At 55.6% G+C, this 12,866-nt stretch overlaps 1 protein-coding gene across 1 annotated transcript in view; it reads left to right on the top strand.

The window, feature by feature from the left end:
• The first annotated feature begins 4,340 nt into the window (after nucleotides 1-4,340).
• PLXND1 (plexin D1) overlaps nucleotides 4,341-12,866 on the top strand; it is a 76,650-nt gene continuing 68,124 nt past the window's right edge. Inside the window, exon 1 of the mRNA XM_061362516.1 lies at nucleotides 4,341-5,774. Coding sequence (XP_061218500.1) covers nucleotides 4,437-5,774 — 1,338 coding nt within the window. The 5' untranslated portion in view covers nucleotides 4,341-4,436. The remainder of the gene's footprint in view (nucleotides 5,775-12,866) is intronic.

The raw sequence follows: 12,866 nt of genomic DNA on the forward strand, positions 1-12,866 counted from the left end.
AATGGGAAAGGTTCATCTTCGAACGTGAAAAGGGGAAAAAAAGCATGATTTTACTCAGAAAGTGCCTCGGGTCCCCATAAATCCCTCTCACCCTTGTTCAGAGCAGGGCTGGAGGCCAGCAGCAGGGTGGCAGTGGAGCATGCTGTGCCTACGCAATTTGCGCCACAGCCATTTGCAGCAGAGCTGGAGACCACAATGGAGCATGTGTTTAGACTAAGGGACATTTGGGAAGCGACCTTGCCTTAATCTTTCTGCTAAGCACCTTGCAGACTCCCAGCATGCTAAATCATTAGTGGTAATGGTAATGATGGTCTGACCTCCTCCTCCATGAGCAGTGCCTGCAATACAGATTGATAGCAATAAAATAGGAATTTGGTCCACACTCGTCCAAAAGTATACAGGGGATTGCTAATCAGCCTATTTCCAAGCCCTGTGTTATTTCTGAGTGCCCTGAAGTGCCTCACTGAGCACGTTGCTGATGTATCCAGCTTGATGACACAAGACACTAACAAATGACTGGATAAAGGCAGCGTGGCAGGCAGCACTGGAGAGCATCAGATGAGTGGGGTGATCAGCGAATGGCTCTTGTTAGGGCAATAATTTCTCTATGTCCAAGTGTTTCTCAGCTCCTCCTCAGCTCTGCTTGTGTTTTCCTGGTGCATGGCTCCCCTCTGTTCAGAAACACTGCTCCAAAGAGACCCCTGTCCTGCATGGCTCTGGGCTGAGACAGGGAGACCCAGCGGGTCTGCTCTGCTTTCGCCAGCCTCCTTCTGTCTTCTCTCAGACAACTGCTAGCTGTCTCTCTCGGCATGGGGAAAAAGCAGGAGTTGGACCCCTGCTCTGATCCAGTAGAGGTACTCAATGGCCACTTTTCATCAGAGCAGGTTTCTGAGAAGGAAAGCGAGTGGTCAAAAGAATTCAAAGCACGTGTCCGCTAAGCATTTGTGAATGCACCTTGAGGTCTCCTGCCAACCTGCCCTGCAATCACACAGAAAATGACCCAAATAGCCCACTTAGAGGTGAAGAGTGAAGAGGAGGGAAGGAGGAGGAGTGGCTGCCTTCGTCAGAGCAGAGGCACCTTGCGACCTGCTGCTCCCCCGGGGTGACTTTTCCTCTGGTGGGTGCCCAGAAGCTGGTCTGTAGTGCCTGGCTCCCCGCAGCTCATCTCTGCAGGGTGGCCGTGCGGGGCAGAGAGGAGCAGTGCTCCATACACCGGCCTTCCCGATGTGCTCAGCCTCACCAGCAAAGACATGGAGCGCGATGTCCTTCTCCCAGGTGCCCGCTCCCGAGCAGCGCCCCGCACGCCGGCCCCGCAGGCAGCACCTCCCCTCCAGTGAGCGCTGAGCGCTGCCGATCCAAACCCGGCCACCCCTGGCGAAGGGGTGAGCTCCCTTCCCACTGCACAGAGCCCTTTCCGGTGGGTACCTTGCAGATGAACCCCGCTAAATAAACAGATGTTTATACTCCCTGTATTAAAGCGATTAGATCCTGGGTTTTGACAGTGTTGAATCAATATAACCTGAGTAATTGCATGAGTAACTCATGTTTCCCCTAAAGGGAAACTGTTCTCGTGTAAATATATTTATTAATAATTAAAATGTTTTTGAGTTCTTGTGCACACAGCCCCTCTCCCCCACAGAGATGTCTGAAAGGCTGTTATCTTTAAACGTGCTGAAGAGCCAAATGGGAAGGGATCCTGGCAGGGGGTGATGGTCTATGGCAAGAGGAGTGTGGTTTAATTTTGACCTTTTTTTAAATTCCTGAGCAAAAAATAATGGTGAGATCTGTGTATGAGAGATTAAAAACCCGTCACTACTCCATTAGGAGCATTACCCTGAAATACTCCTTGGCGCTTCTAACAGCTCAGATAACAGGGGTGGGGAATAATTTCTGGAAAATATTTGCTTCAAAGCATCTTACCAGAGAATTGTTTCCTAACGACAACGGCAGTAAAATCTTTGTCAAATAATCCTTCAATACCACAGATATTTTGCTTTTAATTGTATCAGTGCAGATAACTGTGGGCATAGGAAATGGGAGTCAGAGCTCCTTGGGGATTTCCTCTGACAAAGCACTGGGTACTTTTGGGTAAGTCACATTTTTCTATGTTCTTTGGCCTATTTTTTTTTTCTTTAACTCACTATAATCTGGAAGCTAATTTGATGTGCCTTAAAAGGCTGATTTTACATGGAAGATGCTCAGCTATCAGGGTAAGCAGCAACAAGAAATCCTAAAATAGGCAGATTAAGGGTTTGGGATCATGGAGGTTTATTTCAGTGCCATTAAAGACGTGATCAAGTTTAAAAATTGCTAATTTGTGGTTTAAAAACCCCAGCAACCGGGAGTCCCACATTTGAACCCAGCCAGTAAGTCTATTCATTAAGGGTATGATCAGCACAGACGATGAGTGCCATAGCACGAAAGCCAAGCAGTTAACGCAGAGCAGGTTTTTGGTGGACATGGCGTGGCCAAGGCAGTTGTGTATTAATTAGTGATCGCAAGAGGGAGAGGAATCAGGAAGGGGGGGAGGGAAATTGGCAGGTGTAGAAATGAGATTAGACAAGAGGATTTTTTTCTCTCCAGAACAGAAATCGTGCAGAATCCTCATCAGCCTCGCTAGCATGTTTGTATGGACAAAGATCCATGCCACGGGAAAAGGCACGGCAGTAAGGCACAGCAGGGGCCCAGGAAGCAGAAGGACAGCGTTCCAGGGCTTGCCTGTGGAGTGTTCCCAGGAGTCACGACCAAATACCAAGCTCAATTTCCCACCCTTATTTTAAATGCTGCTGGCTGTTTGTGGATGGCAAGGTGTCCCCAGGCTCAGCCTTTACAAGGGGACCTGTGCCATTATATAGATGTACTTCCGCAGCCGCATGATGAAATCAAGCCTGCGAGCTTCTCCTTTGCTTTCCTCCACCATGTGGGTGCTCCAGCCCAGTCTCTGCTGTTAGTGGAAACTGAGGCTTGAGACAAAGATGTACCCACATCTTAGAACCGCTCCACCTGGCTGCCTGCTCTGCCATTGCTTCAGCTTAAAACATCCACACAGTACCGAAAGCACATGACCAAGGTATCTGCTGTGTGCTGGAGCCCACCCGTGCCCCCGGGGTCCAAGGGGTCGGGTCCCTCCTGGGTGCACTCGGAGGCTACTGCTGTGCTCTGTTACGATAGGGTGGCAGGAGGTGAGGGCTGGTCTGGGCAAAGAGCTCAGGGCTCTTTGCTTAGCCTGTAAGGCAAAGCACCCGCTGCAGGGAGCGTGGCCCCGGGCTGTGTCCTGTGCCACGATGAAACTCACTTTCTCTGTATCATCTCACCCTGCAGTGCTCCTCAGCCTCTCAGCGCTGAGGACGAGGGAGTACGTTCCCATGCCCGCCGAGGAAGGAAGAGCTGCAGCTGATGTGAACTGACACCTTCACCCACACAGGTGGAGCGTTCCCAAGCCGACAAGGGCGGGTGGATCAGCGGCTCCGCTCTCTTGGGCGGTTCTCCCAGCGGTGGATTCCCGTAGGTGGAATTTGGGAAGATCATCGCTTCTTTATGGTTTTGTTGGTTTGTTGGTTTTGTTTTCTCTTTTCCCTCCACAGTTAAAAAAGAGCCCGTTGGAGGGCAGAGGAGATGCACGGTCCTCGGGTGAGCCGCGCTTTTGGCAGAGCTGCTCTAGGGGTGGAGCCCGGCGCCGGCCGCGCTTTGCCACCGCCCCGTTCCCTGGGGAGCTGTCGCTGTCCCCCGGGAGGGCGGCGAGGCCGGGGCGACCCCTGGGGCCGAGCAGACACCCCCGACATCCCCCGCTACCCTCAAACGCGCATCCCGCGGCGAGCGCGGCCGCGCAGAGGGGACGGGACGAGTCCGGGAGCCCCCGGCGGTGTCCGTGCTGGGGGAAAGGCAGGGGGACACCCCCGGGACACCCCCGTTACGTGCTTTGCGTCTTTGCCTTCTGTACGTGCTGCCTGCTCCGGCGCTGCGCGTCTGCCCGCTCCGGCTGGCCGTGCCGTACCGCCGCTGGAAAGGTGTGTCCTGTCCCCTGTCCAGCCCGCCCCTCTACCCCCGCCCACCCCCGCCTCCTCCTGCCGGCCCGTGCTGCTCGAAAACGCGAAGGAGGCGGTGGAAAACCCGCAGGAGGCGCGGCCGAGGCGGGGACCGCCGCCCTGCCCGGTGCTGCCCGGTGCGCGGTCAGCTCCCCGCGCTAGCACGACGGGCCCGCACCGGGACCCAGCGAGTACCGGCGAGAGGGCGGGGGTGGGCGGGCGGAGGGAGGGAGGGAGGGAGGCGCGGTCGCGATCGCGCCCCGCCGCCCCCCGCCGCGCACCCGCCGCGGCCGCCACTTCCCGCGGGCGTCGCTCGGCGGCGGGCGCTGCCTCCGCAGGAAGCGGCCCCGCGGCCCGGCCCCTCCCGCCGCTCGGCGAAGGGCTCATGCACTCTGCGGCGCGGGCGGCGGGATGGCTCCGGCTCCCGGCGCTGAGCCGCGGCCCCCTGCGCTGCTGCCGCTGCTGCTGCTGCTGCTGCCGCTGCTGCTGCTGCTGCTGCCGCTGCTGCCCGGCCGCGCCGCCGGCCTGGAGGTGCAGCGCAAGTTCCTCTCGCCCACCCCCACCAACAACTTCGCCCTGGACGGCCCCGGCTCCCGCGTGTACCTGGCTGCCGTGAATCGGCTCTTCCAGCTGTCGGGGGGCGAGCTGGCGCTGGAGGCGGAGGCGGCGGTGGGGCCGGTGCTGGACAGCCCGCTCTGCCACGCACCGCAGCTGCCGCAGGCCTCCTGCGAGCACCCCAAGGTGCTCACCAACAACTACAACAAGATCCTGCAGCCCGATCCCGAGCAGGGTGTCCTCGTCGTCTGCGGCTCCATCTACCAGGGCCTCTGCCAGCTGCGCAGCATGGCCAACATCTCGGCGGTGGCCGTGCGCTTCCCGCCGGGAGGCAGCGACCCAGTCACCGTCTTCCCCAGCATGCTGAACGTGGCGGCCAACCACCCCAACGCCTCCACTGTGGGGCTGGTGCTGCGCCGCGGCGGCGGCGGCGGCGGGGCGCGGCTGCTGGTGGCCGCTACCTACACCGGCTTCGGCAGCCCCTTCTTCCCCCGCAACCGCAGCCTGGAGGACCACCGCTTCGAGAACACGCCCGAAATCGCCATCCGTGCCCTCAACGCCCGCGGCGACCTGGCCAAGCTCTTCACCTTCGACATCAACCCCTCCGACGACAACATCTTCAAGATCAAGCAGGGCGCCAAGGCGCGGCACAAGCTAAGCTTCGTCCGCGCCTTCCTGCAGCGCGGGGCCGCGCCGCCCGCCCGGCGCCCCTACGCGTACCTGGCGCTCAACAGCGAGGCAAACGCTGGCGACAAGGAGAGCCCCTCGCACAGCCTCCTGGCCCGCATCTGCCTGGGCGAGGCGGCCGAGACCACCCTCAACGGCAGCGGCGAGACCAAGAAGCTGACCGAGTCCTACATCCAGCTGGGGCTGCGCTGCGGCGGCGCCAGCGACGCCTTCACCCGCCTCGTCTCCGTCTTCCCGGCGCGGGCTGCCTGGAGCAGCCCCGCGGCCCCGGGCCCGGCTCCGCCGCCCCCCGAGGAGCTGCTCTTCGGTGTCTTCGAGCGGGCCGGGGCCGGCGGCGGTGGGGGGCGGCCGCAGTCCGCGCTCTGCGTCTTCCGCTTCGCCGAAATCGAGGAGACGATCCGGGCTGCCCGCAACTCCTGCTTCGTCAGCCCGGCCGCCGGCATGGTCACTGTGCTGGACAGCGTGGTGCAGGGAACCGGCCCGGCCTGCGAGAAGAGGAACATACAGGTACGGGCACCTGCAGGCGCGGGGAGGGGGGACGGGGCATCCCGAGCGGGGAGACAGCGGGAGGCAGCGACCCCGTCCCGTCCGGTCCCGTCCCGTTCCTGCTGCTTCCGCGCCGCTTCCCCGGGCGGGAGCGCCTCCCATGACCGAGTGCGCTCCGGTCCCCTTCCCCGCGCTTCGCTCTATTGGCTCCCCGCTCCGCTCCCTCCGTGCCCCGCGCCGGTCAGTGCAGCCGGTCACATCGTCAAAGCCAGGCGGCGGGCTCGTACCGAACAGAGAACGTGTGTGTGTGTGTGTGTGTGTGTGTGTGTGTGTGTGTGTGTGTGTGTGCGCTGTGGGGACCCCCTCTCCACCCCCCCGCCGGGGCCGCCGTTGTTCCCATGCCCCGTTACCGGTCACTCGCGGGACGTCTCCCGCACGGCGCACCCCGCGTGGGACCCCGCCGCGGCCGGACGCGCACGCATCAGCGGCTTTATTCACCGGCTGCCTTGTTCTGCCCCGTTCAGGGCAGAAGTTTTGCCGTTGTCGCCGTTTGTTACCAAGTGACCGTAAACGTGAGATAAAGGCGCCGCTTTTCCCTTTCACTGAAGATACACGGTACTTGGCGGGGGATGGGGGGGGGGAGAAGGGAAAACGGGCTGCTTCAGCTCTGCATTTTTCCTTTCCTATGGGAAGGAGGCATAACTCAACTCCGTCAAAGATCGTAAAAACATCTGTTTGGTTTCAAAGGCGAGACAGAGCGTTTGGGCTCAGGCTTCCCCGTGCAGTGGCAGTGACACAGAGAAAGGTTTACCATGGTAACCCGAGTGCTCTGTGTGGCATCTCTACACTATGTTCAAATACATAGCCTTAATGCAGTGGTTCATAGACCTACTCCAGCAAAGTTGAATAGTTTTTCCCCAGTGGCAAAGTCAAGCTGCGTGACAGCCAGGAAATCTGGTAGTTGTCATGGCTCTTGAGTTAACTCCACAAAGACTTGGGGCGTTAAACAAGGGGTGCCCAGTCCTGAAGTCTTGTCATGGTGATGGCTCTCAGAGGAGTCAGGGGTGCTGTTTGCAGGACAGGGGGGCACCCGCAGTTCATGTTGGCTGTGACTGAAGCTCAGCACTGTGCAAGTTAGCCCTCAGCCCTGGCAGGGTTGAGCTGTTTCTACCAGGCAGGTCAAGAGGAGACATTGTGGCTGGGAGTTCTGGAAGGAGCTTGGAGTACCAGCCTAGCTGTGAGTGCAGGTCAATGGCAGAAGGACACCCAAGAGAGTAAGGAAAATAATAATGACTAACACCGGTCTATTCGCATTGAACATATGAAGTGCTATATTCAGTAAGCTATTTGGACAGCTGATTCCCTAAAGACTACAGGGAGACTCAGTGCAGAAGTGAGATTTCACTCCGTCTTTGGGTCTGGCCCATCATGGTGTTCTGCTGTGGAGCGTGCTTGGGGTCCTTATTTCTGCATGTTCCTGGTAAGGTGAGGAAGGTGACCAGAAGTGTGTTGTCAGCTGATGCCACAAAGGCAGCCTGTGGAGGACAGGGGTGAGCGATAGGCGATACGAGGTTTGAGGAGCCTCACCAGTGCTGTTGGAGTCAGTGGAAACCCTCTGTATTTACCACTGCAGTGAGACAAGGCTGTGAGAAAACCTGTTTACATGAGACAGCAGAATGGCTGGATGGGGAAAACTGCGTTCTAGTCCTGACTGACACTGCTGCTGTGTTGCTGACCTTGAACCCGTCCTTCAACCCTAAATGCCTCAGTTCCCTGATTTGCTGCATTGCATTTATTACTATTATTCAGAAACACATGTAGCGTAAGATTGCATTTGTAAAGCTGCTTTGAGATCCTTTGATGTTGAGTACAGCAGGATATAAATGAAGCATACCATTAATATTTGTTCATGCCTAATATTTCTATGCTTCCCATTTATTTGAAGTGTATTCCTCTAAAACCGCTGACCAAGGCTGCTGGGAAGCCTTCCTACCAGTCAGAAGGAGAGCCTTTCGGGGTTTTTGCTTTTTACTTAATCATTAGAATTGCCAGCAAGTTAACAAGCTCTTTCGTTTCCAAGTCCCAGAGTGGTGGTGTCAAGAGAAGAGTTGTAATATTGTGTTTCTTTGTGCTGCGAAAACCTAACATCAGTTTCCACCTTCAAGACAATGAAATACTCTAATACACTTTGTGTCCAGCCCTGGGAACGCAGCAGGAAAATGTATTAAAGCAGCGGCTGCTTTGGTGGAGCAGATCAGCATGTAGCTGCCTTCCCATTCTGAGCTCCACTTCTCTACCCGCTAGTGGGTTTCCTGGTTGTCTTCAGCCGATGCATCACTGATGGTTGCTCTGGTATTATCAAAAGTGTGCTTTATTGGTTCTGCCTGTGAACTGGGTGGTTGGGTTTTAAGCTCCTTCTGGAAGAAAAAATAAAAACCTAATGATGGCCTGATTCATTCTGAGCTTGCTGGGATGAAGTAGTTGGTTGTTACAAACAGGGAGCGCAGGCTGTTAGGCGTAATGTGGTGTGAAAGGAAAATCATTGCCCCCTTGTGTGCTCTTCTGTCTAATTGAATGCTCCTCTCCTGCAGCACTCGGTTGTGACTCAGCCAGGGAGCTGCAGCACTCGCTGCCAGTGATGGGTTTCGGGAGGGTGCTCTCAGCATGCCACTGTCCCCATGGCACCGCTGTGGCAGTGCTTGCTGATAAGGGTGCAGGCTCGTTATCCCTCGGCATCATGACGAGAAGCCAGCACTGGTAGGAGAGGCTTTGCCCCAGTGCAAGGAATGCTCTGAGGCAGTTGTGGTCAGTGTGGTGGCAGCCACTTGTTCTGCTCTCACTGTGACCATGGGGGACTGGCCATGCAGGGGCTGCAGAGGGTGGCTGGGTCTCCTCTGGCTGGCAGGGGAGCCTGGGTGGCTGGTTGGCCTGTGTCCCCGAGCCTGGGTAAGGGCAGTTACCAGCTCAGCCTGGCAATGGGCCCATCGCTTTGGTGGAAGCACTAACTTGCCATTAAGCACATGTTTAACAGCTTTAAGGGATGTGGCAAAAATGCATAGAGAGTTTGGTCTGGGTCAGAAATGGAGGCTGGTTGGTTGTTCTCCTTGAGTACTGCTGAAAAGTCACTTACCAAGGAGGTGAATTCGCAGGAGCAGCTTAGGGGAAGAAGGATGTACTGGGGAAGGATTTAGTTTGATTGGGTTCTTGTACTGAAAGTGAGTGGGTGAGCTCTAGGATTGCTTTCCCTCAACAGAAATAGCTTTTTATAATGAATTTTGTGTCAAATACTGGGCTGTCTTTGTAACTCCTGCAGCTAAAATGAAATACTTGCATGGAGTCGCTGCTGCGTTTTGCCCACTCGAAGCCTGGGTGGAATTTGGACTCGAGCCCCCAGGAATGAAAAGGAGTATGAGCTCTCTGTAGCAGACTGTCTTTAACATCATTGGCAGCAATGCGCTCACAGAGCTTATCAAATCCCAAGGACACTGAGTGGGTTTACTTCATATTTGAACTGTTCTGCCCCAGCAGGATTAAGGCCCAGTAGGTTTGAAGGTCATGTAGGCTTGCGTGGCTGGAGCGTGGTGCAGCTACGGTATCCAGAGCCCTTGCAAAAGCTGAGCAGACAGGACCCTGTGCCCCTGCCTGTTTGCCTGGGAGGAGTGTGTTGGTGTGCCAGCACCTTCACCCCAATGCCACTGAATGTAAAGGTCTGGCTGTTCCCGGGGTGCAGGCAGCCACGCTGCATCACAGCCATGTCCCTGTGGAGTGAACACCCCCCAGCACTCTCTCACCACCGCCCCATCTCTGAACCTGGTGTGCAGGCACCTTTGTGCTGCCCCAACCAGCAGTTGCCTTTTTGGCCAACAATGAGGATGGCTGCTGGGGGTCCCAGCCCTGCTCTCCAGCCCCAGCCGCACCACGAGGGCGAGAGAATGTGGATGTCCAGGCACCTCTGCAAACCTCCCTGCTCTGTGGGTCTGAGCGGTGGCTCATGTGGGGGTCTGAGATTAAGACAAAACAAAAAGCACCATGTCATGAACAAGCATGCTTGAGGACATGCTGAGCTGGTGACCCCATCCCACACTCGAGCTGCGCCCGACTCCTTGTCTGCTGTGGTTTCTATGTCGAGCCCCATGCTGTCTTTCCAAAAACTCCCAGAGAGGTAACTAGGGAAAGTAGGCTTTTACTCATTAGGCTTAGATTTGCTTGCCAAGGATCTGCATCTCTCTTGGGAAATGTTTTGGGGTCTGCAACTCAAAAAAGGCTGAAAATCCATTTTGTTTCCTATGCTGAAAAACGTAGGCACGGCGGCATGGGATAATCATGCGTTTCAGCGTTAATTCTCAAGTTTCTGGCTCTTGTGGCTTCATGTCAGATCCTGCATGCTCATTGAGCACAGTGTTTTGTGGTGTAATGATGAGATACCCACCAGTGAGCTTTACTATACCGGGTTGTTAAATAAAACGAACTCCTTGGGTAGGCTGTATAAACAATCTCAGTATATATGTATGCCTGGGCATAGAATTGTGGTTTGAAACTAGGCAGAAAATGTTCCCAAAGAAAAAAACCTCATATACACGTGGGAATATGACAAAGCATCTACTTACTGTCCAAATATACTGTGGCATCTCCGTGGGATTGGGTTTTATAGGAAGGGGGTTACTTTGAAGTGCTGGTTTATACCAATTTAGAAATTCCAAACATGAAAATAAATGCGCCTCTAACATTACATCTTCTCAAATAAATCGGGAGGATTAGCCACAGAAAGGAAACTGGGAATTTACACTTAATTTCTGCATTAGAGATGGGGCAGGAGTTCTTGTAGCTGACTTAATTTCTGCTTTTCATAGAACGTGATGTGTTTGGAGTTGCTAGCATGCACCCAAAGGTGCAAATGCTGTTACTGCACCAAGCTGCACTGCATTGTGGCATTGCTATAATCTGTTTTGCTTCTGGATGTTGTACAAGCAGTGGGAGTTGGTGTTTCTCCGAGCCACCGTCCGCAGGGGGCCTGGGATGCCCCATATGAGGGGTTCAAGCCACAGCCTGAGCCTTGCCGGACTCTGCAAGACTGGTCCCCAACGCAAGTACTGCATACCTGCCCTGTCGCTCCCCTGGTATTAGTGAGTCGTGGCCAGCTATTGGGTGTATTTCCTTGGGAACTGATGTGGAAGCACAGCCTTCTGCCTGCAGCCACGGCACAGGCAGGCAGCTGAGAGTGGAGAGCAGGAGCCGTGTGAACCTCGTCCTTCCTGGGAAGGCAGGCTCAGGTCTGGGCTGCCATGCCCGGGGCCCTCCCTGTGCCGAGGGCTGGTGCCTTGTGCGGAGCCAGGGAGTCTCCCAGGGAGCAGGTCGGTGCCCCCGAGCCAGAGGTGGGTGGTGGGAACACACCTTCCAGCCCCTGGGGCTCGCCCCTGCTTTGCATCTCAAGCTCAAACAGATCCCAGATTGCAAAGGGAAATTCAGTCAAAGTGGCAGAAGTTTCAGTGCCTGGAAACCAGAAGTTGTGCTGCTGTAGGTAGGAGAATGGAAAGTGGCTCCCGGCCCTGGCAGAGCACCCACCTGCTCTCGGGGCTCAGGGCTCTGCTGGATGGGGCTGGATGAGCACTAGGTCCTTCCGCAGGGGGATCTGAGCTCTCCCTTGGGTGTCTGTAGAGCCAGAACTGCAGCTGGCTGCACAGACCTTGGGAGCTAGATGGTCAGGTTGAGCTGATCCAGTGAGTTCACCAAGTCTCCTGTAACTAAGTAATGGTTTAGGTGGAAAACAGGAAAAGGATCATTTTGGCCAAGTCTAGTGTTGCCCGTGGAAGGTACCTGGCAGCTGGGAGGAAGCTGAAGCATTCTGGAGAGGCGCTCATATGATCATACAGAGGTGATTGTGTCTCAGGAGCAGGCCCTTCACTCAGGGCTTTTAACCACTGTTGTTTGTGTAGCCCCAGATGTTTTCCAGGGCAGATGTTTGGTTCCCACGCGTGAACACGAAGCTGCTCCCCAGGAGCCCCTATGGGAGCCCGGACAGGAGCCGCAGGGTCTCAGTGGGTGGAAGTGAAGGGATTTGCCAGCTCTTCTCTGGTTTGTCAAAGTCTGTTTTACAGTGAGTCAGAGAGAAGATTTGGGCTCAGGCACCCAGGGAGGTGAATAAGGCACATAGAGATCTGGAGGGGTGCCTGGGGATACTGTAAAAACACAGTGCTGTGCCTTGTAAATCCCAATAGGCACCGATTCAAACTCCCAAGCGACTGCTCCGGGGTGACACTTTGGTGTGATGACCTCTTCCAGCAAGTTGTTGGAAACACAATAAGTGTGAGACCCTGGCTGTGGTAATTTAATGCAAACACCGGGCAAGCTGGAGCTTGGCAGCGGTTGGAAGCAATCAATTACAACCACCTGAGCACCACCACACGCTACCTACAGCAGAGTGGCTGCTCCTCCCGGCTCCGGTTGTGCCTGGCACCCGCAGGGACAGCGTGTGCAGGAGTGTCACCACTCCCAACAGCCAGGACCTGGGGGATGCAGCTCAGGGCTCCTGACCTGGGGCAGAAATGGCTCCATGGCCATGGGCACGTGGCTGGTGCCCGGAGGTGTTACTGCCTGTGCTGTGTGTGCCTTGTGTGCAAAGAGCAGCCTGGCTGTGCCTCTGGTGTTGCTGCAGCCCCATGCGCTCACAGGTCCGTTTGGAAACCCTTGGTACATGCATCAGTCTGTGCTGGGAAGTGTTCCTGCAGCGTTTCACAGGGGCAAGTAGGTGGTCATAGACTGCCTGATAGGTGACTTGTCGTTGATCAGATGGTTGGCAGCATTAGCGTTTGAACTGAGGTCCCCAGCATGCGTACCCAGGGGCATGGCGTGGGGGGTGTGAATGACCCTGCCTCTGCGGGAGAGATCTGCTTTGTTTGTCTGTTTGATTTTCTTCTTGTTTGGTTTGGTTTGGTTTGTTGTTTCCCTGGGTTGGTAAATAAGTGATTGCAAGTCCTTATTTTCCAGTTGGGCTCCAACACCTTGCAGCAAGCGGAGGAGGTGGCAGACTGTCTACGGCAATCTCCCACTTGAATTTATTGACATTTGTGAGCAGGGGGAGCAGTCCTAATTCCTAACATCTGGCTAGCAGCTCTG

This window comes from Neopsephotus bourkii, unplaced genomic scaffold (assembly GCF_033783945.1).
Source record: "Neopsephotus bourkii isolate Nb327-2 ecotype Australia unplaced genomic scaffold, CSIRO-AGI_Nbou_v1 NB_1120, whole genome shotgun sequence".
Taxonomy (NCBI): domain Eukaryota; kingdom Metazoa; phylum Chordata; class Aves; order Psittaciformes; family Psittacidae; genus Neopsephotus; species Neopsephotus bourkii.